We start from the raw sequence: 27,963 nt of genomic DNA on the forward strand, positions 1-27,963 counted from the left end.
AGCCTGGCACCGGTGGCTCATGCCTGTAATCCTAGCTACTTGACAAGCCAAGATCAGGAGGATCGCGGTTCGAAGCCAGCCAAGGCAAATAGTTTGTAAGACCCTATCTCAAAAAATGCTCAACTGAAAAAAGAGCTGGTGGAGTGGCTCAAGTGGTAGAATGCCTGCCTTAGGAAGTGTGAGGCCCTGAGTTCAAACCCCAGTGCCACAAAAATAAAAAGGGCAACCAGCCAGACGCCAGTGGCTCACTCCTGTAAGCCTAGCTTCTTGGAGACTGATATCTGGAAGATAGCGGTTTGAGGCCTGCTCAGGCTAATAGTTCAAGAGACCCCATCCATAAAAATGGACTGGAGATGTGGCTCAAGTAGTAAAGTGCCTTCTTTGAAAGGGCAAATCCCTAAGTTCAAACCCCAGTGCCACCAAAAAAAAAAAAAAAAAGAAAGAAAGAAAAAGCCTATCCTGTTTCCTCCACTACCCAGTAGGGCTAACATTTGTCATAGATCATGTGTATGCATATGTGGCTCAGTTTCTGTTCTTAGTTACCATAGCTTCTTTTTTTGTCAGTACTGGGGTTTGAACTTGGGGTCTCCTGCTTGCTAGGCAGATGCCCTACCGCTTGAGCCATTCCCCGAGCCCTCTTTGCTGTCGTTATTTTCAGGTAAGGTCTTGCATTTTTGCCTAAGCTGGCCTTGAACTGAAATCCTCCTACCTAGGGCCTCCTAGTTACTGTAACTTTATAATGAATCTTGATATCCGACATGTCAAGTCCTCCCATCTTATTCTTTTTCAAAGGATTTGGCTTTTCTAAGTCCTTTTGTACACTGATATACATTTCAGAATCAAGTTTTCAAATTCCACAGAAAAATTTTTGAGATTTTGTTTATGATTGCATTGAATCTCTAGATCGCTTTGGGAAGAATTGGCATCGTCACAATATTGAATATTTCAACCAATGTCATATAGTTCTCCATATTTAGTTCCTCTTTAATATTTGATATGTGATTCTTTCTTCTATAGAGATATTACCCATTTGGTAGCCTTTTCCTGTATACCTCAAATTTCAGATAACATTGGAAAATGATATTTTTTTTATTTTCATTTCAGACTATTTGGTGTGGGTATCTATCTAGTAAACATTTAATCACTGCCTTTTCTTTTGCCAGGCTCTGTCCCACACATGTCCCATTTGCACCCCTGCTCAACCCTCCCAACTGACACTGTTATTGCCCCGCCCTGTGACCTTAATCTCTCCAAAGCTGGGGGAAGAAAGGGGGGCTGTGTGCAGATGGCCCTTCAGTCTCGAGAGGAGGATGTCGGAATCCGAAGGCAGGAAAGGTGAGAACATCTATCTACCCTGGCAGACCCTTTCAAGCCTGAGCTCTTCTCCACCCTCACCCTTCTAACCCACCCACTGCCCTCCTGGATCTTCCCCACAGAGAGCCTCAGGGGACCAAAATCACATCTCCCTCTTCCTAGTCCAGCCAGCCCCAAACACAGCCTCTTAGCTACCTGAGCCCAGACACTCAGCCTGACATAGATGCTGTTCCTGATGGCCCCTCATTCCCAACCCCAGCCTTAGTTCTCAAATGAAAACAACCTCAATCCCGCCCCTGACCCCTATCCTAGCACCCACTCCAACTCTAACACCAAATCCAGCCCCAAAATGAATCCTAACATAAACCCTACGAACCAGAAGGCAAGCCCTACACTGGTTACAGACCTTACCATGAACCCGAAAGTCACCTAACGTCCACCTCCACCTCTAGATGCCAGAGACTATGCTCTCTGAATTTCCAGAAAGAGCACAAGCCCCTGTTTTAAAATGAATATAGGGCAAGAACCTTCACCTGATGGTGGTAGTAAGCTGGGAGGGTTCTGGAGTCAAACTGCCAAGCTTTGACTCCCAACTTAGCCGCTTCATCAACTCACTTAACCTTTTTCCTCAATTTCCTCATCTTTCAAATGGTAATAATACCACCTGCCAAGCATTCTTTGAAACGCTGAACTCATTTTATCCTTACAACACCCTCATAAAGCAGGTGCCATTTTTATCCTCCCCATTATACAGATAAGGAAATTGAGGCTCAGAGTCAGGATTTAAACTTAGAGAGCTTATTTCCTATGAAGCTAGGAATGCTAACCAGGCCAACCCACTGACCCTCAGAGGCTGAGACAAGGTCATAGGATCTGGAGATGGACTTAGCTAAAAACTCCAATACAAAACTCAAATCCCATTTAAAATGCAACTTCAACCCTAACCTTGACTCTGATTCTAATCACAACTCATTCAAATACCTAGTCCTAACCTTAAATATCTACCAAGCTCCACTCTCCTATGTCTTAATCCAACCCCATCCTGACCCAAAATCCTCCACTCAAATTTAACCTTAAATTTTGCCTCCAGCTGTAAATTTAAGCCCACTGCATGGCAATTGAACCTCTTCCCCAGTTAAGCCCTGCTTCACTTGGAAACAAACTCTCACCTTCAGTTTCCTATACATTTCACTCCACCTTAATCTTAATCCAAACACTAATTCTTACTTCTCAATCCTTAACCCAAGTACCCCCAACTCTCCCTAACTTTGCATGCTCTTCTCTTAGTCCTTCAAACAGAGGGATAGGATCAAGTAGGAAGCTGCTATGATCGCTCCAATATCTCACCCCTCCCTCACTCTGTATCTCCAAACAGACACTGCCTTAGAGCCTACTCCAGCCAATGGGTCAGGCCCTAGTCCCGAATGGGGGCTGTACCCAGGGCCTCCTGCTGTGGGAGGTGATATCAATGGGGCATCAGGCCTGGAGACCCCTAGGCGAAGGACCCAGCATAACAAGCACAAGACAGTGGCAGTGGCCAGTGCCCAACGGTCACCACGGGCACTCTTCTGCCTCACCCTGGCCAATCCCCTTCGGCGGTCCTGCATCAGCATCGTGGAGTGGAAGTATCCTGGGAGGCTCAGGGGTAAGGGTCACCAGGGTTCCTAGAGTCAAGGATTGGGTCAGGGATGGAATGGACTGAGATCATCAGGAATCAAGGGTCAAAACCTAGAAAGAAGTAAAAAAAAAAAAAAAAAGAAAAGACAAAGACTCCTGTCCTGGGCTGGGGCTGTAGTTCAGTAGTACAGTGCTTGTCTGGTACACAAGATGCCCTTGGTTCCATCCCCAGTATTGTAAAAAAATAAGGGGGGGGGGGTGGCTCAAGAACTAAATTAGAAAGTCACCAGGGGCTCAAGTGTCAAAGACTAAAAACCAGATGTGCTGTTGAAAGCCTGTAATCACAACACTTGGGAAGCTCAGACAGGATGATCACAAGTTCCAAGCCAACCTGGGTTATACAGCAAGACCCTGTCTCAAAAAAAAGCAATATATGTATCAAGGGCTGAATCAAAGCAAGAGTTAGAGATGATTGCAGGGGAGAGTCAAGTCAAAGCCTTGGTCAAGGCCTTGAGAATGTCAGAACCAGGGCCCCAAGGGAATGTGGGTGTTCCAAGGCCACACTGCCTGGATCCTTGACTGTACCCACCTAAGACCTTTTGACATCCTCATCCTGCTGACCATCTTTGCCAACTGCGTGGCCCTGGGGGTCTACATCCCCTTCCCTGAGGACGACTCCAACACTGCCAACCACAACCTGGTGAGATCCGCCCCACCCGGATCCCATCCAGTTTACAGCTCCATGAGAGCCACACCTCAAGCCTTCCAGTCAGACCACGTCCCTCTCTGACCCATTCAGCCCCACCCTGCGTCCGGGCTCTGCACCTTCTTCTCCTATCCCTATCCTCCCCCTAATAACTCCCGACTTCTCGCCCCGCCCTCGGCTCCGCCCTCAGGAGCAGGTGGAATACGTATTCCTGGTGATTTTTACTGTGGAAACTGTGCTCAAGATCGTGGCCTACGGGCTGGTGCTCCACCCCAGCGCCTACATCCGCAATGGCTGGAACTTACTCGACTTCATCATCGTCGTGGTCGGGTGCGCATCTGCAGGGAGAGAGGGACTCCTCAACCTAGTTCACCTCATCCCCAGACCCGCTGAATTCTGGGCTCAGAGAAGCCACTGCTTCACACCGCCCCATTCGGCAGCTAGAATCAGGAATATTAGCATATTTAAAGCCATTTGCGATTCCAGTTATGGTCATTTGTGCTTTTCTGAGGGGCAGGGGGGAGAGCAGAGGGAGCCAAGGTCTGATCCCCCACATTCTCGCTCCGTGCTCCACCATCAGGCTGTTCAGCGTGCTACTGGAGCAGGGACCCGGGAGGCCAGGCGACGCCCCGCATACTGGGGGCAAACCAGGGGGCTTTGATGTGAAGGCGCTGCGGGCGTTTCGGGTGCTGCGGCCACTGAGGCTGGTGTCTGGGGTCCCGAGTAAGTGTCATGCCCCTCGTTAGAGGTGGGAATGAGGTTGAGGGTGGGGCTGCGCTGATCCCGCCCCTCCTTCGCCCACAGGCCTGCACATCGTGCTCAATTCCATCATGAAGGCGCTAGTGCCACTGCTGCACATCGCACTGCTCGTGCTCTTCGTCATTATCATTTATGCCATCATTGGACTGGAGCTGTTCCTCGGACGCATGCACAAGACATGCTACTTCCTGGGATCGGGTCAGCCAGCCTACCTCTCCCGGAACAGGACACGACCCCTACCCCACCTGGGTTTCAAGACCAGATCTGTTTTGAAATAAACCCTCTCAAATTCACAAGACTCCACCCCCAGGTTCAGGCCCCACCTCTCTGTAACGAAGCCCCACCCCCATGTTCAAGACTCCGCCCTGATTCCCAGACTACAAACCCTCCCGCGATAAATGCTGTGTGGCTATCGCAAGACTCCACCCACAAGCCAAGAACCTGCACCGCATTTCAAATTTTATCCCGTAAGACGGGCCCTGTCTGCTTAAGGCCTTCATCCAGACCCCATGGTAGCGCTCCTGCCTAGTAAGCATGAGGCCCGTAGTTCAAACCTCAGCACTGAAAAAAAAAACATTAACCAGACCCCAGTCTTGCCCAAAATCACAATATTCCCCGCCCCAGGTTCATGCCTTGCAGTTAGTTACAAAGCTGTATCCAGGATTTACAGTCCCACTCCCCAGATCCCTGCATCCGGACCTCGCAGAATTCAGCCCTAAAGCAGGAACTAGGTGTTCACCTTGTCTTAGAAAAAAATTAGGACGCTGGGTCAAATTTCCTATGAAGATGGAGCTCCATGGTGGCTGGAGGATGGATGGCCGTGCTTTGTAGCAGCGAGCTCCACTATTCCCCTGCAGATGTGGAAGCGGAGGAGGACCCGTCGCCCTGTGCATCTTCCGGCTCGGGGCGTGTGTGCACACTGAACCAGACAGAGTGCCGCGGCCGCTGGCCGGGACCCAATGGTGGCATCACCAACTTCGACAACTTCTTCTTCGCCATGCTGACGGTGTTCCAGTGCATCACCATGGAAGGCTGGACCGACGTCCTCTACTGGGTGAGGTGGACAAGCAAGCACACAGCTCAGAGGCTGCACTGCCAGTCCTCTCCAGCTTAGGTGGGCATGTATGCATACCCTGAGGGATATATTTCTCTCCCTTTCCAGATGCAGGATGCCATGGGGTACGAGCTACCCTGGTTATATTTCGTGAGCCTTGTCATCTTTGGGTCCTTCTTCGTCCTCAACCTTGTGCTTGGTGTCTTGAGTGGGTGAGAGGCCTAGACATTCTCCTTTCCTTCTCTGCAATCCCTCCCCCTTACAACCCTTTCCCCTTTTTTGTGCTGGCAAACTTCTAGGCATCCTTCAAAACCTATCTAACAAGAAGTTTGTTCGTTTTTTTTCCTTTGCCGTGCTGGGAATGGAACCCAGGGCCTTGCTCATATTAGGCAAACGCTCTACCACTGAACTACACCCCCAACCCTTCAAACCCATCTAAAATGTTCTTTTATTGAATCACTCAATCTTAGGCATCCACTGTGTAGACATTGTTTTAGAAATGGAACAAGAAGACATGAAAACCTGTACCTTCCTGGATATTATGATCTGATGGGGAGAGACAGACAATAGCAACACGCATAATAAAAAACTGTGTGTATTATATATACCTACACACATATGGAATGTGTGCTGTGCAAAGAAAGAGATTAAGAGGAGGGCTGGTGGAATGGCTCAAGTGCTAGAGTGTCTGCCTAACATGCATGAGGTCCTGAGTTCAAACCCCAGTACTGCCAGAGAGAAAGAGAGAGAGGGAGGGAGAGAGGAATGGGGAGATGTTGCAATTAGAAATATAGGCATCAGGACAGGAGTCGTTGAGAAGGTGTTATTTGAGTAAAAATGTGAAAGAGTTGAGGGAGTGGGCCATGTGACTAGCTAAGGAATAGCCTTCCGAGCAACAGAAACAGTTCAGAGGCTGTGCTTGGCATATTCAAAGAACAGCTAGGAGGCTAGTGTGTCTGGAACGGTGAAGGTAAGGGTAGTGGGGTAATTCCTCACTTAGCCCTCTAACCTCTCTTAGGGAGTTCTCCAAGGAAAGAGAGAAGGCAAAAGCACGAGGTGACTTCCAGAAACTTCGGGAGAAGCAGCAGATGGAAGAGGACTTGCGGGGCTACCTGGACTGGATCATGCAGGCTGAGGAGATAGACCTCAAGAACCCCTCAGCAGATGGCAACTTTGGTTCAATGGCTGAAGAGGGCCAGGCTGGCCATCGTAGGCGACTCCAATCTGGCCCATTCCCTGCTCCATTCCTGCCCCAGATGTGGCCTGCCTCAAGACCCAGCCCCAAGCTACATACCTAGGCTCCACCCCCCATTTCTGGCCCAGGACCCAGAATCGAGACATGACCTCAGATACAAAGACTTCAAATAGCACTCCTTCCCCTAGACATGGTCCTAACTCTGCCCCCAGGCTGTCCTCCCCAACTGTCCTCTCTTCGGTATAGGACCACAGCTGGCTGAGCTGACCAATAGGAGGCGGGGACATCTGCGCTGGTTCAGTCACTCCACTCGCTCCACGCACTCCACCAGCAGCCACGGTGGGGGCCCAGCCAGGCCGGTTGGGGGTGGGCAGGCAGAGGAGGGAAAGCAAAGGCAGAGCCTAGGGTCTTTGAGTCCTAAGATCTGTCCTCACTTTGCTCACAGCCAGCCTCCCAGCCAGTGACACTGGTTCCATGGCAGAGACCCCAGGGGATGAGGACGATGAGGAGGGAGCTCTGGCCAGCTGTACACGATGCCTGTGAGGGCCCCCAGCCCTTGATCCCTACCAGCCCAGACCCCAGTCCAGACCCTAACCCCAGTCCTTATGTCAGCCTTTAACCTTGACCTCAGCCCTTGATCTCCCAGCCCCATCTACTGACTCCCCCTCAGCCCCTTATGACACCACCCCTACCCCTCTGTTCCAGAAACAAGATCATGAAAACCAGGGTCTGGTGAGTTGGGGAAGTTGTGAGACTCCTGGGTCCTGTGATTTTGAAGCCTCCCTACTTCCAAGCCCTCTATGACCCGTGGACTCCCCCGTCTCCCACGCTACATGGCTTAAGTAGGTGGTCTTAGTGGTGGATTCTCCTCCCAGCCGCCGCCTCCGCAGAGCCAACCGGTGCCTCCGTGCGCGCTGCCTACGAGCTGTGAAGTCCAATGCCTGCTACTGGGCGGTGCTGCTGCTCGTCTTCCTCAATACGCTGACCATCGCCTCAGAGCACCACGGGCAGCCTGTATGGCTCACCCAGACCCAGGGTGCGCCCCCCGCCTGCCAGCTCTCCCCCCACTCCACCCCAGAAGTTCAAATCCAGTATGTCTAGCCTCAGACCCCAAACACTGCTTCCCACTCAAATTAATGCAGAAACCTTAACCTGTCCCATTCTGCCTTTAGCTTACACTTACATGGCACTTGCTGTGTACATCAAGCTTCATTCTTGGCATTTCACATCTGAACTCAATCTCTCTTCCCCACAACCTTGTGTAAATTAAGTTCTAAGATCTAAGGTACTGATCACCAAGGCTCTGAAGGGTTAAGGAGCTAATCCCAGGACTCAGCTTGTGAGGGGCAGAACAGGAATTAGAACCCAGGCAGCCTGGCCCAAGAATTCAAACCCTTAACTCCATGCTGTCTGGACAAGTTAACCGCTCTGTGCCTCAGTTTCCCTAGCCACAAAATGGAGATAATAACAGTATCCATGTCCTGGGGTGGTTGGAAGGATTAGATTAAATGAGTTCAAGTGGAAAGTGCTTAGAACATCACGTGACCCACACAAAGCTTTGCAAGCATTAGCTGGTGGTATTAAAAACCTCAACCCCAACCTGACTACTGGACCTAAACCAACCTCCGTCTCACCTAAACCCTAGAATCAGGACCAGGAGTTCAGCTCAGTGGTAGAGCACATGCTAGCATGCATGAGGCCCTGGGTTCCATCCCTGCACCGAAAACATAAGACATAAAAATAAAAATTAAATTAAAACATAATAACACCCTAAGGTTGTAGGGTGGCTCAAGTAGTAGAGCACCAAGCACCACCCTAGCAAGCTCGAGGCCCTTAGTTCAAACCCCACTACCATAAAAAAAAAAAAGTCCCACCAAAAAAAAACAGTAAAAATAAATAAATAGCAGGCCTGGAAATGTGGTTCACAAAGTAGAGCGCCTACCTTGCAAGTGGGAAGCCCTGAGTTCAAACCCCAGTATCACAAAATAGTAACAATAATAATAATAACAAACCCTAGATGCTAACTACCCATAAATTGGAGTCTCCCTGGACTCACAGAGGCTAACTCTGGCCCCATCCCCACCTCTGCCCTTTGCCTCAGCCCTGGGCCCTTCCAAACCTCACCCACTGTGGCCTACAATCCCTAACCCCAACCTCAACCCTACACCCCATGGGTCTGGTAACCCCAGCCTAAGCCCCATGGCCCCTACACCCCATGGAAGCTGTCCAGCCCATCACCTGGGCCACTCTCCCCACAGAGTACGCCAACAAAGTGCTGCTCTGCCTGTTCACGGCGGAGATGCTTCTCAAACTGTACAGCCTGGGCCCCTCTGTCTACGTCTCCTCTTTCTTCAACCGCTTTGACTGCTTTGTGGTCTGCGGGGGCATCCTGGAGACCACCTTGGTAGAGGTGGGTGCCATGCAGCCCCTTGGCATCTCAGTGCTCCGATGTGTGCGTCTCCTCAGAATCTTTAAGGTCACCAGGTATGTATAGGGGGGACTGGGCCCCCCAACACAGGTGTGTAGGCAGGGTACTTTCCCACACCTCAGCTCCAATGATAATTTCATCTGCCTCACCATTCATTTAGCAAACATTTATTGAGCACCTACTGTGTGCTGGGCACCCTTCTAGGCCCTAGGGAAACACTAGAGATCAAAGCAGACACAAGTTGTTGCCTTCATGGAGATTAGAGTACACTGGGACATATCTATCCATCTCCATCCTCTTCCTCAACCTCAACACCTGCTCCAACACTACCCCCAGGCCCACCCCCAATCCCCAACCACAGCACCCTCTCTAACCCCAACCCCTGACCACCCTTCATCCACACTTCCATATGCGACCCTGCCATTCAATCCCAAATCCAATCCAATCTCCCACCTCCTCCCAAACACCCAGCCCCATCTCTATCACTAATCACAAACTACAATCCTCAAATGCATCCCCCAACCCCAACATCTACCCTTTCTCCAGTTGCAGCTCAGCTCCCTGCCCCAGCCCCAACCCCCCTCGTCCCTTCTCCTAGCCCAACCTTCAACCATAACCTTATCCCAGCTCCATCTCCAACCCGTCTCCACACCCCCAAACCACAACCCCATCCCCAGCTCATTTCAGTCCCAACCTGAAACCCCATTCTAGCTGCACCAACTCCCACCTACACGTACATCCTAACCTCATCTCCCACTACACCCCTAATACTAACCCTAACCCTAAACTCAACTGTCCCCTCACTTCTCTCACCACACCCCAGCCCCCAAATCACTTCTAACCTTGACCCCTACAGCCTATTTTTTATTAATATATAATAGTCATACAGGGGGTATACATTTACATATATGTTTACAATATATCTTAATTAGATTCACCCCTCCATCATTCTCCATGCTCCCCACTACTCCAATGCATCCCACGATGGAGACCTGCCCTGGCTCCTGGCTCTCCAGTGGACAGGATGTTAGCTCAACCCACTCTCTCTCCACTGTAGGCACTGGGCATCTCTCAGCAATCTGGTGGCATCCCTGCTCAATTCCATGAAATCCATCGCGTCCTTGCTGCTTCTCCTCTTCCTCTTTATCATCATCTTCTCCCTGCTTGGCATGCAGCTGTTTGGGGGCAAGTTCAACTTTGACCAGACCCACACCAAGCGAAGCACCTTTGACACCTTCCCCCAGGCCCTCCTCACTGTCTTTCAGGTGAGGCCCTGGAATGAGTGGGTTGAGGGACCTTCAAGCTACAGGAGTAGCTTCATGGTGACTTCCCACCTCCAGATCCTGACAGGTGAGGACTGGAACGTGGTTATGTATGATGGTATCATGGCATATGGTGGCCCCTTCTTCCCAGGGATGCTGGTGTGCATCTATTTCATTATCCTCTTCATCTGTGGCAACTGTATCCTTGGAGCTTTGTGGGGGCTGAATGGAAGTGGGGCAGGAGCAGGAGTGAGGGACACCTGGGTGGTCCACAGGCAGGCTCCCTTTCCATATTTACAACCTGAACTCATCCAAGACATCCTGTTGAATGTGTTTCTGGCCATTGCTGTGGACAACCTGGCCAGTGGAGATGCAGGCACTGCCAAGGACAAGGGCAGGTGAGTTTTGGCTCTGACTCCAAAACAGTCTTTTCCTGAGACCCCCGACTGGGAACCCCACACACATCCTACACCATCAGAGATGCCTCCAGTCACCCTGGTAAAATCCCCAGATACAAGCTGCCAGTCATTCAACCAACAGGCCCTGTCACGGATGCTACAGGGAAAGCAGAGGCCAAGGTAGACAGAGTTCTTGCCTTTTGTGGCGCTGACATTCTAGTTGGGGAAGGCAAGCAAAACACAAGGAAATGAATATATAACTTAGGTATATGTTAAGAATAAGTAATGAGGACTGGGGTGTGGTTCAAGTGGTAAGAGTGCTTGCCTAGCAATCTTGCGACCCTGAGTGCAATACCAGTATCACCAAAAAAAAAAAAAAAGAAATGAAAAAGAAAGCAAGATGAAGGGAGAGAGAGAGAGAAAGAGAGAGAGAGAAGAAGAAGAAGGAGGAGGAGGAGGAGGAGGAGGAGGAGGAGGAGGAGGAGGAGAAAGATTGCTGTTTTGATGTGGTAATGTTAGCACATTCAAAACAAAACACCAGAGCTGGGGCTGTAGCTCAGTGGTAGTGGACTTCCCTAGCATGTCCAAGGCCTGGGTTTCATCCTAAGTACCACAAAAAAAAACAAAAATCACCTGTGAAGCAGGAATGGAGTGAGCAGGGAGGAGAGTGGTGGGTGGCAAGGTTAAAGGGTGGGGGGATAGATGGGCCAGACTGGCCAGACCGAGGGCATTCTGGACCAAGGTAAGAGTTTGGCTTTTTTTTTTTTTAACTCAGGGCCTCGTGTTTGCTAGGCAAGCACTCTATCACTTGAGCCATTCCCCAAGACTTTGGCTTTTGCTCTTGGTTGGGGGGACCATGAGTGGGTTGTGACACAGGAGGGGTGTGCCAGACAGGATTTTCACACACTTATTCTGGCTGCTGCAAGAACAGACTTTGGGGGCCGAGGGCAGAAGCAGGGAGGTTCTAGGGGACTCAAGAAAGGTCTGTTCTGACTGCAATGCCCCTCCCCCAAATTTTACCCACCTGCTACCATCTGCAGCCATCATCCCCTATTTCTTCAAACAGAAAGAAGAGCAATGAGGGGACCGCCTCTAAGGAGAATGCTGTGCTGGTGAGTTAGAAGCCTGGGCACTTGCTGCCTTCACCTCCCACTACCACCTGTAGCTGTCTAAGTGTGCATGACTTTAACACCCATCTTTTGCCTAGTCATTTCCCTAGTCACATCCCTTCCATCCCTCCTCTGAATCCATCTCCTGGTATCCCTCATCTTCCTATCTCTAGGTGCCTGAGGAAGAGGATGGTGCAAAGAGTGAAGGAGCAGGCAAGTAGGAGGGGCCAGATGGAGGAGGTGTGGAGCCTTGGGAACAGAACCAAGGCGTAGAGTTCCTGACCCCAGGCACCCTTCTCTCTGGGAATCAAGCTTTTCCAAGATCACTCTGAAGACAGAGTACTCAGGAGACAGACAGAGACAGAAGGATCATGAGTTCAAGGCCAGGCTGGACCACATAATGCGATTCTGTCTCACAAAAGCAAAGGCTGGGCATAGCTCAGAGGCAGAGTACTGGCCTAGCATGCACAAGGCCCTGCGTTCCAGCCCCAGCACAGAGAGATAATTCCGAAAAGAATTATCTGGTGTGTGGCCAGCAACATTTGGGAACATGAAGGTTCAAGAAAAGGAGCATATGTTCTGTTTTACTGCAGATGCTCTCAGAGCCTTTATTACCAAATTGTGTGTATCTACAACATTCACTCCACACACACTCACAGAGCTCCAGCTGTGTCCCAGACACACTGCATTAAACAGAACACACTCCCCTTCCCCTGACAGCTGGCATTCTGGCAGGGAAATGGGAAGAATTTGTCGTGTGACAAGAACCATTCCAGGTTCTTTACATGGATTTTCTCAATGCATTTGCTTTTTTGCTCCTTTTCCCAGTGCCAGGTGTGGAGGAAGAAGAGGAAGAGGAGGAAGAGGAAGAGGAGGAAGAGGGTGCAGGACGTGTGGAACTCCTGCAGGAAGTTGTACCCAAAGAAAAGGTGGTACCCATCCCTGAGGGCAGCGCCTTTTTCTGCCTCAGCCAAACCAACCCGTGAGTGTGGGGAGCAGTGGCATGGCCAGGGCAGAAGGGGATGGGGGAGGTGGGTGGCCATGGAGCTGCTGAGGCAGCAGCTGGGGCACAGCCTTTGAGCTCTCCTGGTTAACTCTGTGGTCCTGGGTTCTGACTGCAGCCCTTTCTCCACTCCCCAGGTTGAGGAAGGCCTGCCACACCCTCATCCACCACCATATCTTCACCAATCTTATCCTGGTGTTCATCATCCTCAGCAGTGTGTCCCTCGCCGCTGAGGACCCCATCCGAGCCCACTCCTTCCGCAACCACGTGAGCCTATGGATGGGGGCTGGAGGGACAATCCCAGGGTCTCCTACTGGGCACAAGCTAGGGCCAAAGTGGAGGCAGGGAGAAGCCCTCTCATTAGGTAGAGAAAGAGAGTCAATAACAGTGGATCCTACAGTGCCAGTTCTTACTATGTGTGCAACACAGTTGGGGACACGCCAGGCAGAGGATCAGGATTTGCCTGGGGAGGGGGGGACATGGTGCTGTGCTCAGAGAGATTAAAGCAGGCCAAGGACACCCACATAGCTGGGTAGAGCAGAGGAGTCCAAATCTGAGCCCTTGCCTCTGATGGTCAAACCTTTTGGCATGTAGCAAAGTCCTTCATGATGTTGAGAGGGAGGAGAGGCGAAGCTTACATACAGAGGTGCACATGCACACACCTACCGTCCCCTTCCGTCATAACTCAACAACTCCTCCCCTTCTCGCCCCCCTCAGATTCTGGGGTACTTCGATTATGCCTTCACCTCCATTTTCACTGTTGAGATTCTACTAAAGGTGACTAATAGGCCCCCAGTTATACCTTCAGTTACCGCCCAATACACTCCCCACCTGCCCACACTGTCCCCCTCTCTGGTCCCTGTCTCCTCCTTCCCCCAGCTATTCCCAGGTCTGAGGTCTAACCCAATGTCCTCTGATCCCTAGATGACAGTGTTTGGGGCCTTCCTGCACCGTGGCTCCTTCTGCCGGAGTTGGTTCAACCTGTTGGATCTGCTTGTGGTCAGCGTATCCCTCATCTCTTTTGGCATCCAGTGAGTGGCACCTTCCCCCACCCACCTCACTCCTGCCAGAGTCAGGGCCAGGCCAGAGGCAGGCCTGAGGACCACCTCCTCCCCAGCTCCAGCGCCATCTCAGTGGTGAAGATTCTGCGAGTACTCCGAGTACTAAGGCCCCTCCGAGCCATCAACAGGGCCAAGGGACTCAAGGTAAGCCCACCTCCCCCAACCTGCGGGGTCTAGGCCCTGCCCCGCCCCTGGGGCCAAGTGACCATTTGCATTGATATACTACCACACATCCTTGCCCGCTGGCCACATGGTCTGACCCATGTTCCTTAAAAGTGACTGTGCATTCCTTACCAGTGGCCACGTTTCTCTAATTCAGGTCCCTGACAGGTGGTCTGGCAAACACTTATTCCTAGCTGGTGCCCACACATGCTAGCCCACATCCCTGCTTTTTGACCGTGTGTTCCTGACCACACATCCCTAATGTGCAACCACATATCCCCGGCCCAAGTCCTTGAGCTGCTTCCATCACCAGAGTCCCTGCCACATGGCCACCGTGGCCTGTGGTGTCCATTAGCCATATGCATGGATGCCTGCAGCACGTGGTACAGTGTGTGTTCGTGGCCATTCGGACCATTGGGAACATCATGATTGTCACCACGCTCCTGCAATTCATGTTCGCCTGCATTGGTGTACAGCTCTTCAAGGTGAGGGAGATTGCCAGAGGGAGGCCCAGGCCGGGGGGTGAAGGGTGAGCCTGCTTGACAGGTATCCTCCCTACAGGGGAAATTCTACAGTTGCACTGACGAGGCCAAACATACCCCCAAAGAATGCAAGTGAGTGCCGTTGCCTCCATGGAACCCAGGACCCCTCCAACAGGCCACTCCAAGCCCCCTGATACCCCTAGAGCCTCTTCCCAAGATCTGTAGAGACCCCCAGATTTCCTCAAAGTCCTCAAGACCCCCCAAAACTTCCCAAGGCTTCAAGATACACTCCCAGAACTCTCCCAAGAACTACAGAGGCTCTCAGCTATCTCACTAAACACTCAGAATACCCTGTGATCTCCCCTAAAACCTGTCTCTACATTCATCTGGGTTATCTATATTCCACTTAGACTCTGCCCCCCGCAAAGTCTGCCCCTGTTCCAGGTTCCCAGCTTTCATCTGGAAATGGCTGTGGAGGATAGCAGTTAAAAGCATGGGCTGTGCTGGGGAGGTAGAAACAGGATTGAGGTTCAAGACCAGCCTGAGCAAAAGTTAGTGAGACCCTATCTCAAAAACAAACCAGGCATGGTGGCTCACACTTGTGGTCCTAGCTACTCCTGAGGTAAAGATAGGAGGATCAAGATTAGAGGCTAGCCCAGGCAGTTAACATGAGACCCTATCTAAAAAAAAAAAACTAAAAGAAAAGAAACTGGTGGTCTAGCTAAAGTGCTAGAACATCTGCCTAGCAAACAGGAGGCCTGAGTTCAATCACCAGTACTATTAATCAATTGATTAATTAATTAATTTTAAAAGCATGGGCTATGAGGTCAGGAATTCCTGGTTCAAACCCATTTCATGAGCCTTAGGGGCATTTCTTAGCCTTGCTGAGTCCAGTTTATTATCTCAACTGAAAAATGGGGATGAAAAGTGTGCCTCCCCAACAGGGTTGCTATGAGGAAAATATGTCACTGCACAGAAAGTATACTACATAAAGTTCCTGCATGGAAAGCCCAACACACTGACAGGTATCATTACTGCTGGTAAACATTAGCTACTCTTAGTACTATTTTTCCCTGGATGGTGAAGATGCTGATGATAATGGCGATATGGTGCCAACTATGTACCAGACATTAATCCCATTTACTGACTTATCTAATCCTTGTGACAAACCAGGAAATGGGCTATTAGTATCCTTATTTCATAGATGGAGAAAACAGAAGCACAGAGAGGTTAAAAGTCAACAGACACCCAGACAGGAAATGGAAGGGCAGGATTTGAACCTAGGTTGTCTAACTCCATCACTATGCCCAGGCTAGAGACCCCAGACCCTTTGCCATAGCTCCCCACCTCTCCTCACTCATCTAGCTTGTCTGCAACATCCACAGGGGCTCCTTCCTCATCTACCCTGATGGAGATGTGTCACGGCCCCTGGTCCGGGAGCGGCTCTGGGTCAACAGCGATTTCAACTTTGACAATGTCCTCTCAGCCATGATGGCTCTGTTCACTGTTTCCACCTTTGAAGGCTGGCCTGCGTGAGGGGCAGGGCCCTAGGGATTTCAGGGGACTGGGCAGAGAGCTCAAGGAATTGGCTGGGGACCTCCTAGAGATGGATGGGAATATACCTCGGGGGTGTAATGAAGGTCTTTCAAGAGACTGGTGGGTGAGGCCAAGAACTGGGTGGGGTCTCCCTGAGGTGGTCTGGGAGCTCTTTGGGTAAGGGATCTCTGGGAATTGGGTAGAGGTCTCTGGGGAATTAGGTGGAAGTCTAGAAATGAGTAGGTAGGATTTCAGGGGGACTGGGTATAGGTCTGGGGAGACAGGAAGGGGGTTCACTGAGGAGATAGAACAGGAGATTCAGGGGTTCCCAGAGAGCTGCATAACTCTTCAGGGTGCTAGCTGGAGATTTCTAGAGGAAATAGAGCAGGAGAGCAAGGGATGTTGGGACAGGGAGTTTAGAGATCTTTAGGGGCTTGTGAGGGAGTTCTGGGGAGCTGCATGGAGGTTTCCAGCTGGCTGAATAAGAGCATCTAGGGGGTGGGGGCAGGGGGGAGAAATGACCCAAGCATTGTATGCACATATGAATAATAAAACAATTAAAAAAATAAAAATTAAAAATAAGAGCATCTGGAGATCTGTAGGAACTTGGGAGATTTGAGTGGTCTTTGAGGGCCTGGGAGAAAGTTCTTTAGAAGGCAGTATGGGGGTCCCTGAGATTTTGGGTGACTGGGGCAAGAGATTTGGGACCTTTTGAGGGTCTGGTAGGGGTCTCTTAGAAGATATATGAAGGACTGGAGGTGTAGCTCAAGTGATAGAGCACCTGCCTAGCAAGCATGAGCCCCTAAGTTCAAACCCCAGTACCATCAAAAAAAAAAAAAAAAAAAAGAACGGAGGTTCCAAGTGGTTTGGTTGGAGACTTAGGAGGCAAGTTCCAGGCAGGAGATTCTGGGGTGTCTGTGATAAGTGGTCTGGGAGCAGGTCTGAGGTGAATGGGACACCGCCTCACCTGACTATACCTCTATCCCCCCGATGGCTCCCACAGGCTGCTATACAAGGCCATCGATGCACATGCAGAAGATGAGGGTCCCATCTACAATTACCATGTGGAAATATCCGTGTTCTTCATCGTCTACATCATTATCATTGCATTCTTCATGATGAACATCTTTGTGGGTTTCGTTATCATCACCTTCCGTGCCCAGGGCGAGCAGGAGTACCAAAACTGTGAGCTGGACAAGAACCAGGTGACCTCTGACCCCTGATTCCTTACTCTCAGCCACCAGCCCCTCTCTCCTTGCCTTGAGACCCCCTGCTCACGCATGCCCCGCACTACTATGCAGCGCCAGTGTGTGGAGTATGCCCTCAAGGCCCAGCCACTCCGCCGATACATCCCTAAGAACCCGCATCAGTATCGTGTGTGGGCCACTGTGAATTCTGCTGCCTTCGAGTACCTCATGTTCCTCCTCATCCTGCTCAACACAGTTGCCCTAGCCATGCAGGTCTGAGCTCCCATCCCGATCCCAGCCACACATCTACCCCTGTTCTTTCCATCCAATCCCTTGGCAACTATTAGGTATACTTTAGGTTGCAAGTAACAAAATCCTTTGACTGATGGAGCCTTAAGCTATCCATATTTATTACTGTCCACATTTCTTCAAATCTAAGGCCAATTATTGTATAGTGCATTCTGATTTCAGAGATGTAAGAATGTGGAAACACTAGTTCATGGCCATTGAAAGTTGTCGTTGATTACAAAAATATACCCCAATTTTCATTGTAAAAAGCTGTGCATCCTGGAATCAATGAAACATGGTAGTTCTCTCACATAATGAGCATAGAGGTGGGTTGTTTGCTCATTGCTGGTCATGGATCCAGGATCTGTCCATCTGGCTGCTTCACCATTCTTGGCAAGTTGGCTATCATTCTCATGGTTGTTGCTTCATGGTCATAAGACAACTGCTCCAGGCATCAAAATCACATTCAAGGCAGGAAAAAGAAGAAAGAGAGTTGCCCCCAGGGGCTCTCCTCATTTGAGTATTTTAAAGGAAAGCAAAATATTTTTAAGGGAAGCTGTCAAGCAGCAGCATACCTATGTTTACGTTTCATTAGCAGAACTAGCCTTGCCTGTCTGCAAGAAAACCTAGGAATCAAGAAGTAGGCTTTCCAGCATCTGTAATGAGAGGCACACAATGCAAGGGGTTTGGCCAGGCTCACCTCGGTCCAGGCCAGTAACTGTTTGGTTGGGGAGGAAAGTCTCTGCTTCAGGCTCTGTCCCCACCTGATTTTCTCCCCCACACCCCCAGCACTATGAGCAGACTGCTCCCTTCAACTACACCATGGACATCCTCAACATGATCTTCACTGGCCTCTTCACGATTGAGATGGTGCTCAAAATTATCGCCTTCAAACCCAAGGTGACTCTCAGTCCTAGACCCACCCCAGAGGGTGAATTCCTTGGGGGTGGAGCACATTCCAGAGCTCTCAGGAGGCAGCAACCAGGGAGTAAAGAGACTAGGGAGTGAGAGGAATCCAGGTGCAGGCCTATCATGTGGTCCAAGCCAGGCCCTGACTCCCTATTACCCTTTACCAGTACCGGCCGCCTACCCTAGCCCGCTAGGTCAGAGAATACAATTCACTGTTTCCTCCTACCCACAGCATTACTTTGCTGATGCTTGGAACACGTTCGATGCTCTTATCGTGGTGGGCAGTGTAGTGGACATCGCCGTCACTGAAGTCAATGTGAGGACAGGCCTCTCCACTAATCCCATCTCTGCCCCCCCAACCCTTTCCCCATCTCTACTCCAGGTCTTTCTCTTGAGTGGGTGGTTCCCACTCACATCCTCCCAACTCCTGGAGAGCAGGGGCTTCTCATTCTAGCTCAAGCCCTTCTGAGTCCCTGTTGGACTCAAAGTTCCCCTCCTATATTCCCATAAAGGAATAAAGTTCCTTTATTCCATTTTGCAACCTAACCACCGGCTCCACAATCTTCTAAAATGCCTCTCCTATTATTTCTGTTATCTCCCTCATTGTCTCTAACTCTCCAACCATTGGCTCCATCATCTCCACTGACTCCTGCTTTGGGATCCATCGTCTCTTCTGATTACTCCATTGGCTCCATTTCCTCCACCAACTCCATCGTCTCCAACACTGGCACTTTCCTGGCTCTGTCATCGTCACTGTTTACATTGTTGGCTCCATCATCTCCTCCATTGGGTACTGCATGGGTTCTTTCACCTCAACTGACAATGCTGCTGGATGCATTTTTTTCATCACTGCTTCTACATTGGGTTGCCCATTGGTTCTCACATCCATCAACTCCGTGATGGACGCATGGCTCCATCATTTCCTTCAGTGTCTTTCCTCCATCATGTTTATCCTCTCCTCTCCCTTCTATCCGTATTACCAACTTTTTCCACAACCATCTGGATCCACTACCATATAACCTTCCCCACCATTCCCCTGTGTCTGCTGCATCATTTCTCCCCTTGGTCCATTTGGATATGTGATATCATCATCTCCTCTATTTCGGCCGTATCTCCCTCCAGAATGGTGGCCACCTTGGTGAGGTAGTACCCCTCAAGAGGGACACTCTCTTTTTCCACCCTTCTACCCTCTCTCCTTTCTTCCCCAAGAGTCTTTAGAAATGTTCCCTGACCACTCTGGGGCCTGGGTTCTGAGGAATTTGGAGGTTTGGAGGTCCAAGGCATGAGACAGGGAGGTGGCTAGGGTAAGAAGGAACTAAGCATTCCCACTGCATCCTGAATCCCAGAGCTCTGAGGACAGCTCCCGCATATCTATCACCTTCTTTCGCCTCTTCCGAGTCATGCGGCTGGTCAAGCTTCTCAGTAAGGGGGAAGGAATCCGCACATTGCTCTGGACATTCATCAAATCCTTCCAGGTAATCCTCCACCCCATTCCTTTAACCACATCTTTCCCTTACCCCATACCTCTCAGCCTTCCCCTTTCCTGCCCTCAGAACTATCTCCTAGCATGCCATACCTGTTTCCAACTTACCATTTCCAGCTTGCTTGCTTTTTCTGGGATCTCAACTCCCAACATGCCTCTGGCCTCACTGACCTTACCCTAGTCTATTTAATACTATGTCCACATTTGAGAGACACCAGTAGTCCTGGGTACTTTGAGGATGGGCTACATATCCCAGCAGGCCCAGGCTGGGAGGATCAGTGCATTCTGGGGTTTATAATTCTCTGCCTGAAACTAAGTGTCTATCCCCCTCCTGTGCCCATAGGCCTTGCCCTATGTGGCTCTTCTCATAGCAATGATATTCTTCATCTATGCAGTCATTGGTATGCAGGTAAGTGGGGACCCTAGGGAACCCTTCTGCAGCAAGAGAAGATGACTGGGTATGAATAGCCCCGAAGTGGGGGTGGTGGCTTGAAAGACAGACAAGATGGATGACCCTGGGTCAATCTACAATCTATGAAATGGATTAGAATGCCTGCTTGTCAAGATTATGAAGACCCTGTAGGTATTAGGAAGTGTGAAATGGGTGGGGACATGCGGGCACATGGGTTCACCCCGATTCAGCCTCTGGTGCCTACAGATGTTTGGCAAGGTGGCTCTTCAGGATGGCACACAAATCAACCGAAACAACAACTTCCAGACCTTTCCACAGGCTGTGCTGCTTCTGTTCAGGTGACATCTTCCTACTTCCCTGCTACCTTAGTTCCCAGCATGTCCCCAGGCACCCACACACCCTCTCTGGGCCCCCAGACTGTTGGAGCAGGGCAGCCTAGAGCTCCACATAAGAATCAATTAGAGCCAGACACTAGTGGCTCACACCTGTAATCTTAGCTACTCAGGAGGCAGAGATCATTAGGATCATGGTTCAAAGCCAGCCCAGGAAAATTGTTTGTGAGACCCTATCTTGAAAAAAACCCATCTCAAAAAAAGGGCTGGTGAAATGGCTCAAGGTGTAGGCCCTGAGTTCAAACCCCAGTACCACAAAAAAAAGTTACACCCCACAGTGCCCTCATCTATAAGAGAAAAACATGATTATCATTAACATGACCATACTAAGCTATTAAAATACTGAAAGGCTGTCTGTACCAGGTGCAATCCCTGGAAAGAAGAGGGTCATCTCTTCACTTCCCTAGGCCCCCACAACTCTACTTTCCATGATTGTATAATATATCCTACAAAATAACCACCCCTATGTCACCCCCTCAGGTGTGCCACTGGCGAGGCATGGCAGGAGATAATGCTTGCCAGCCTTCCTGGAAATCGATGTGACCCTGAGTCTGACTTTGGTCCTGGTGAGGAGTTCACCTGTGGTAGCAATTTTGCCATTGCCTATTTTATCAGCTTCTTCATGCTTTGTGCCTTCCTGGTAAGAACCATTTCCCCACAGCCACCACCACTGCTATGGGTCCTGGCCCTGAGGGGGCCCAGGGATGTCCAAATGAGGTGGGCAACCCAGGTCTTGAGAGGGCTGGCATGATAATAAGATCAACCCAGAGACTCATGACCCAGTGACCCTATAAGATCGCCCCAGCCTCCCACCAACCCCCATGACCTGACTGCAATTCACTTAACCCACCTTGCTCACTGGCCCACAGATCATAAATCTCTTTGTGGCTGTAATCATGGACAACTTCGATTATCTAACCAGAGATTGGTCCATCCTGGGCCCCCATCACCTTGATGAATTCAAGAGGATCTGGTCTGAATATGACCCTGGGGCCAAGTACGCCCTCTAACCTCTTACCTGAAATCCCCAGGAGACAATGCATTGCCTTCTGCGGTCCCTTAGGCCCAGAACCTCTGTCCAATGCATTCCATTCCAGTCAATAGATCCCCCAAGATTTCTACCACCCCATCCTCTGCCCTCTCCAACTATCCTCCAGTTCTTTCCTGGAAGAGTCTGAGGTGTTGGTACAGGAGGTAGTGATAGGCTGGTGGGGCCTTGAAAAAGGGCTAGAAGGGAATATTGCCAATCCAGTGGAACCTCCCCGACTACCCCAGGGGTCGCATCAAGCACCTGGATGTAGTTGCCCTGCTGAGACGCATCCAGCCTCCCCTGGGATTCGGAAAGCTGTGCCCACACCGAGTAGCCTGCAAGGTCTGTGCACCTGCCCACCCCAACCCCTGGCCTCTGGGAGGGCTCTACACCACATGAGGAGGAACTGGGACTTGTCTAGGGTGGGGACAGCTATTTGCTCAAATCCTCAAAGGTTTCTGCCCTGGACATCCATGCCCTCATAACTGGCATTTTCCCAGAGTGGGTTCCATGTCTCTGGTGTTTGCAGAGACTTGTGGCAATGAACGTGCCCCTCAACTCCGATGGGACAGTGACATTCAACGCCACACTCTTTGCCCTGGTGCGGACATCCCTGAAGATCAAGACAGAAGGTGTGGGACAGAGGGGAGGAGCAAGAGTGGCAGAGTCCTTGGGGAGGGTGCAAGGGCAAACTCATCTAGTGACAGATGCCAGTCCTAACTCTGAAACTCAAAATGGGTCACTGTTTTCCCCACCTCGTCTGATGAGGGTGATATACAGCTGTGGTCAAAGCTTTCAAGCCTCCCCCCGCCCCACCGCAAACAGTGAGGGGTAACAAGGAACGTTCTTCCTGTTTCCTCTGCCCCACATCCTCCTCCCATACAGGGAACCTGGAGCAAGCAAACCAGGAGCTGAGGATGGTTATCAAAAAAATCTGGAAGCGTATAAAGCAAAAGCTGCTGGATGAGGTCATCCCCCCTCCAGATGGTAAGGTCCGCCCCCCGCCAAGGGATTGCTCCAATCATTAGATGATTACCTAAATATCAGATAATTGCTCTCCACCACAAAAGTATCACTGGCACAGAGCAAGGGGCAGTCCTTGCCAGTGGGTAAGAATTGGGGAGGCAGTGACAAAGCAGAGGACTCCTATGTAACTTTGCCCCCTTTCCCTCGTCCCCAGAGGAGGAGGTCACCGTGGGCAAATTCTACGCCACATTCCTGATCCAAGATTATTTTCGCAAATTCCGGAGGAGGAAAGAAAAGGGACTACTAGGAACTGAGGCCCCATCAAGCACATCCTCTGTCCTTCAGGTCTTCAGGACTGGGCCTGGTGTGGCTGCGTGTGTGTGAAGGCTGACCTCCTTCATTTCATGAAAACCATGTCACAGATGAGGAAATGAAACCCAAGCCCCAGGCCCCACAGAGGGTCACGGGTGGCTGAGAGCCCCATCTCCGACACAGGCACTCCTGCATGGGAAGCAAGCTCATGGAGCAGAAGTTTAGACTCTGAGCTGCTGTTATTTTTTCACCCCACAGGCTGGTCTAAGGAGCCTCCAGGACTTGGGTCCTGAGATCCGGCAGGCTCTCATCTATGACACAGAGGAGGAAGAGGAAGAGGAGGAAGAGGGGCAAGAAGAAGAGGTAGAAGCTCAAAAGGATCCAGAAACGTATAAAGTGAGGACAACTTTTCATTTCCCCAGGAACTCTGGATTATAAAATAGTCCCTCAATCCCCTGAATGATTTTGACACTGTCTCTGGGGGGATATCCCCCAGAGTAACCCCCTCCACAGTGGAAAAATATTTATTCAGTATCTACCATGGGCTATTGGAAGGCAAGAGCCAGATTCAGCTCCTGGGGAGCTCATGGGCCAGTGGTGGAGACACACCAGCCAAGTGACTTAGCTATAATACTGATGCATCACTCAGTCCTGTGACTTTCCTCAGGCCTCTGTGGGCTCCCAGCCCCCATCTCGCCGGAGCTCCAGGATTTCTGTGTCTCTTCCTGTCGGGGAGAGGCTCCCGGATTCACCCTCCCCTGGGCCCAGTGATGATGATGGGGGTGCTCCCAACTCCAGACAGCCCAGTGTGCCCCAGGCTGCATCCCAGGCCCACAGGTATGGCATCTGGAGAAGGGTGGGGAGAAGCAGGGGGCTAGATGCTGTATGGGGGGGCATAGGAGGAGGGCGTGGAGGCATTCAAGTAGAAATCTGAGAAGGATGGAAGTGATTCAAGGGCTCAGGTGGGAATAAAATGTAACGAGAGAATCGTACAGAGAGGTTTAATGCAAAAAGCACATGATCTAAAATCAAATTGGTTTAAGTTCAAATCCTGGTTCTGTCATTTGCTAAGTAAACTTGGGCTACATGTTTTACTTCTATGATCCTCAGTTCTTCACCTGTAAAATGGGGATGAGAATGGCACCTACTTCAGGGGATAGTGAAAGGATAAAATGATGTCATGCATGTCAAGTACCTAGTTTACACTCCCCCAAGCACCCCCAGTTTTCAATGGGCCAACTTTGAGTTTTTGAAACTTTGGTCTTTCCAATGAGATAAATATCTATTAAAAGTAAGGACATACTCATTTTTGTCAAATTTTTCTTTTTTGAGAAAGAGTCTCACTGTTACCCAGGCTAGCCTCAAACTCACAATCCTCCTTCCTCAGCCCCCTGAGTGCTGGGATTACAGCATGCACCACCACACTCAGCTCCATGTTCACTTTAGAATGAATAATGGTTAATTTTCTATTATGTGAATATTCCTCAATTAAAAAAATCAGAAAGCACACAGTGTTTGTATAGGGAATGGGGCTTAGGATGAGAGGAACCAGGGGCCCAGGGCCACATATTGGGGGAAGGGGAATTTGGTCTGACTAACTTGCCTCATTTTCTCCAGGAGAAATTCTGGGGTTCTCATGTTCACTATCCCAGAAGAAGGAAGTCCTCAGTCCAAGGGGACTAAAGGGCAAGACAATCAGAATGAGGAAGAGGAAGTCCCTGACCGGTACACTGGCCATGCCACAGAGGATAAGTCCACGAGTCACTTGGGGGAGGGCAGGACTGTTGGTGCCCCAACTCTGAGTCCTAGACCTGGGTTCACTCCCAGTTCTCCCTTCTGCACAGGCTCTCCTATCTGAATGAACAAGCAGGGACTCCATCATACCCAGTCCTTTTGCCACCTCACCGACCCCAGAGATACGTAAATGGGCACCATGCACCACGCCGACGTCTGCTGCCCCCCACACCTGCAGGTAAGAGCAGGGATGGGCTCTAGGGGGCCCCCTAAGGGCCAGTAGAACAGAGCCAGAGAGGCACTGGCATTGCTCTTTGCCCTCAGGTCGGAAGCCCTCCTTCACCATCCAGTGTCTACAGCGCCAGGGCAGTTGTGAAGACTTACCCATCCCAGGCACCTATCATCGTGGGCGTAACTCAGGGCCCAGCAGGGCTCAGGTGAGGCAGGGGAGGGAGTTGGGGTCTGGATGGGTGGGGAAGCCTAGGTTGAACTTATCAAATACACTATTTATTTTGGGACAATGGCACACATGTGAAGGGAGTGCACATAATTCTCACTGTACCTATGAGGTGGGTATTACTGCCCCTACTTTACAGATGAGGAAACTAAGGCCAAGAGAAGTTTATCCCCCACCCAAGATCACATAGCTAGTAAGCAGCAGAGCTGACATTTAAACCCAGGCCTTCTGTAATCTGACATAAACACAAGTCTGGGACTGGGAGTGCAGCTCAGTGGTTGAGTACTTGCGTAGTTCATGACTCTGGGTTACATTCCCAGCACCACAAATAAAGAAATAAGCCTGGTATGGTAGTGTAAGACTCTGAGGCTGAGGCAAAAAGATCAGGAATTCCAGGCCAGCCTGGCCTACATAGTGATATCTTGTCTCAAAAAAACTAACTAAATAAATAAATAAAAATACATATAAAGAAAGAAACTCAAGTCTGACTTATACCCATTGACTCTGGTTGTGTATTGGCAGAGAGGGACAGGATTCATATGAGGTAGTCCAAGATCCTCACAGCCACCGATCAATCCCTGCCCCTCTGATGTTCATTCTGGTCTAGGGTTCCTGGGCCACCCCTCCTCAGAGAGGTCGGCTTCTATACGCCCCACTGTTGTTGGTAGAGGAGGGTGCAGCAGGGGAGGGATACCTCAGCAAATCCAGCAGTCCACTGCGCACCTTTACCTGTCTGCACGTGCCTGGAGCTCCCTCGGACCCTAGCCATCGCAACAGGGGCAGTGCCGACAGCTTGGTGGAGGCTGTGAGTCCAGAAGGGATGTTGTCAAAGGGACTGGGGGAGGAGAAGAGGTATGTGGTGGGGGAGGGGAGAAAGGAGTCTCCAGTCTCCATGTTGTGCATGTAGACCTCCCTCTTTCAGCATAATGTACATGCCACTATTCCCACTTACTTCCTTGCACGCCCCATGGACACATCAATTTATGCACACTGATCCCATTTCCCTCAGGTGCTCATATCTGAGGGCCTGGGCCTCTTTGCCCGAGACCCACGCTTTGTGGCCCTGGCCAAGCAGGAGATTGCAGATGCGTGTCGCCTGACACTAGATGAGATGGACAGTGCTGCCAGTGACTTGCTGGCACAGCGGACCAGCTCACTCTATAGCGATGAAGAATCCATCCTCTCCCACATCGATGAGGAGGACCTGAGAGATGAGATGGCCTGTGTCCAAGCCCTCTGAATTCCCACCCCTCCTCCACTGCTCAATAAACCTCCTGTCCCTCCCTCCCCAAAGGGAGGCAGGTATGGACCACACCTGCTGGATTTTGTTTTCTTTGCACTGGGGCCCGGGGCTGCCAACAAGTCCCCATCTGTACTTTATGCAGCCATAAAGAAGAATGAAATTCTATCATTCACAAGTAAATGGATGGAACTGGAGAACATCATTCTGAGCGAGGTTAGCCTGGCCCCAAAGACCAAAAATCATATGTTCTTCCTCATATGCAGACATTAGATCAAGGGTAAATACAACAAGGGGACTGGACTCTGATCACATGATAAAGCGAGAACACACAGGGAGGTATGAGGATAGGTAAGACACCCAAAAAACTAGATAGCATTTGTTGCCCTCAATGCAGAGAAACTAAAGCAGATACTTTAAAGCGACAGAGGCCAGTTGGAGAAGGGTACCAGAAACTAGAGAAAAGGTTAATTCGAGAAGAATTAATTTAGAAGGTAACACACATGTACAGGAAAGCAATGCAAGTCAACTCCCTGTATAGCTATCCTTATCTCAACTAGAAAAAACCCTTGGTCCTTCCTATTATTGCTTATACTCTCTCTTCAACAAAATCAGAGATGAGGGCAAAATAGTTTCTGCCTGGTAGTGAGAGGGGTTAGGGGGGAGAGGGAGAGGGTGGGAGGGGAAGGGAGGGGGCAGGGGAAGGGGGAAGAAATGACCCAGACATTGTATGCACATATGAATAAAAAAAAAAAGTCCCCATCCATCCCTGGTTCCAGCCCTGAGCCACTGCCCACACATGGGTATTTCCAGAAACCAGGACAGCTAGGCCTGATTATTCAGCGTCAGGGAAGGAGGGAGGAGGAGGAGAAGGAAGAGACAGCAGCCAAAAAAAGCTGGAGACAGAGTGGAGGTGGTGGGGGAGGAAGAGGGCACTGGGTAGAGATGGAGGAAGTGGGAGAGAGGATATGTCAGGTGCTTGGATGGTAGAGGAAGGCAAGATTCCACAAGGGGTCAGTCAGGGCAGACAGATGGGAAGAAAAAGATAAAGAAGCCTATAGGAGAGTCCTGCCAATGCAAAGGCCTGGAGGTTGGTGTTGGCCTGGTATGTGATGTGTCTTAGGCAGAGGGGGTCCTCTGATGGCATCAGGAGTTTCGGGGAGGCTGAATTGGGATTACCCTGTCTCTCCTTCTGCCTGAGAAAAGAGAAGAAAACCTAACACCATTGGTGGAAAATGTAGGTGACAGCAAAAGGTTGGGCTCCCAGCCCCAGAAGAACCCACTCAGGGCCCCCTGACCTTCCTGACCTAAGAACCATCCTCTCTAATCCCACGCAGATGCCTGAGCTCCCCTTTCTGCTGCTTTTTATTTTTATTTTTATTTTTGCAGTGCTGGGGTTTGAACTCAGGGCCTACACCTTGAGCCACTACACCAGCCCTTTTTTGTGATGGGTTTTTTCAAGATAGG

General features: G+C 50.4%; 1 protein-coding gene across 1 annotated transcript; it reads left to right on the forward strand.

The window, feature by feature from the left end:
• Positions 1 to 1,310: 1,310 nt before the first annotated feature.
• Positions 1,311 to 26,570, forward strand: Cacna1f (calcium voltage-gated channel subunit alpha1 F). The gene is made up of 48 exons (XM_020180641.2): positions 1,311 to 1,335; positions 2,690 to 2,939; positions 3,526 to 3,631; positions 3,828 to 3,967; positions 4,218 to 4,360; positions 4,442 to 4,594; positions 5,254 to 5,450; positions 5,559 to 5,662; positions 6,469 to 6,659; positions 6,892 to 6,984; positions 7,091 to 7,184; positions 7,351 to 7,377; positions 7,521 to 7,681; positions 8,904 to 9,129; positions 10,131 to 10,338; positions 10,414 to 10,534; positions 10,652 to 10,733; positions 11,800 to 11,845; positions 12,016 to 12,055; positions 12,671 to 12,824; positions 12,983 to 13,112; positions 13,563 to 13,622; positions 13,770 to 13,876; positions 13,963 to 14,050; positions 14,446 to 14,553; positions 14,630 to 14,682; positions 15,936 to 16,082; positions 17,090 to 17,291; positions 17,388 to 17,546; positions 18,351 to 18,461; positions 18,703 to 18,786; positions 19,593 to 19,613; positions 19,817 to 19,945; positions 20,297 to 20,362; positions 20,612 to 20,703; positions 21,238 to 21,397; positions 21,627 to 21,754; positions 22,033 to 22,129; positions 22,317 to 22,419; positions 22,673 to 22,774; positions 22,968 to 23,098; positions 23,324 to 23,461; positions 23,733 to 23,902; positions 24,683 to 24,790; positions 24,910 to 25,037; positions 25,124 to 25,236; positions 25,864 to 26,061; positions 26,266 to 26,570. The coding sequence occupies exons 1-48, from the start codon at positions 1,311 to 1,313 to the stop codon at positions 26,494 to 26,496; spliced, it is 5,925 nt and encodes a 1,974-aa protein (XP_020036230.2). The 3' UTR covers positions 26,497 to 26,570.
• The last annotated feature ends 1,393 nt before the right edge of the window (positions 26,571 to 27,963 follow it).

Source organism: Castor canadensis, chromosome X, assembly GCF_047511655.1.
Source record: "Castor canadensis chromosome X, mCasCan1.hap1v2, whole genome shotgun sequence".
NCBI classification, from domain to species: Eukaryota; Metazoa; Chordata; class Mammalia; order Rodentia; family Castoridae; genus Castor; species Castor canadensis.

Excerpts from the sequence above, each read along its gene's own strand:
- Cacna1f (XM_020180641.2), top strand. The coding sequence starts at position 1,311 with ATGTCGGAATCCGAAGGCAGGAAAG. Across the intron at positions 1,336-2,689 it reads GGAATCCGAAGGCAGGAAAG|ACACTGCCTTAGAGCCTACT; the intron begins GTGAGAACATCT and ends ATCTCCAAACAG. Across the intron at positions 20,704-21,237 it reads GCTGTGCTGCTTCTGTTCAG|GTGTGCCACTGGCGAGGCAT; the intron begins GTGACATCTTCC and ends TCACCCCCTCAG.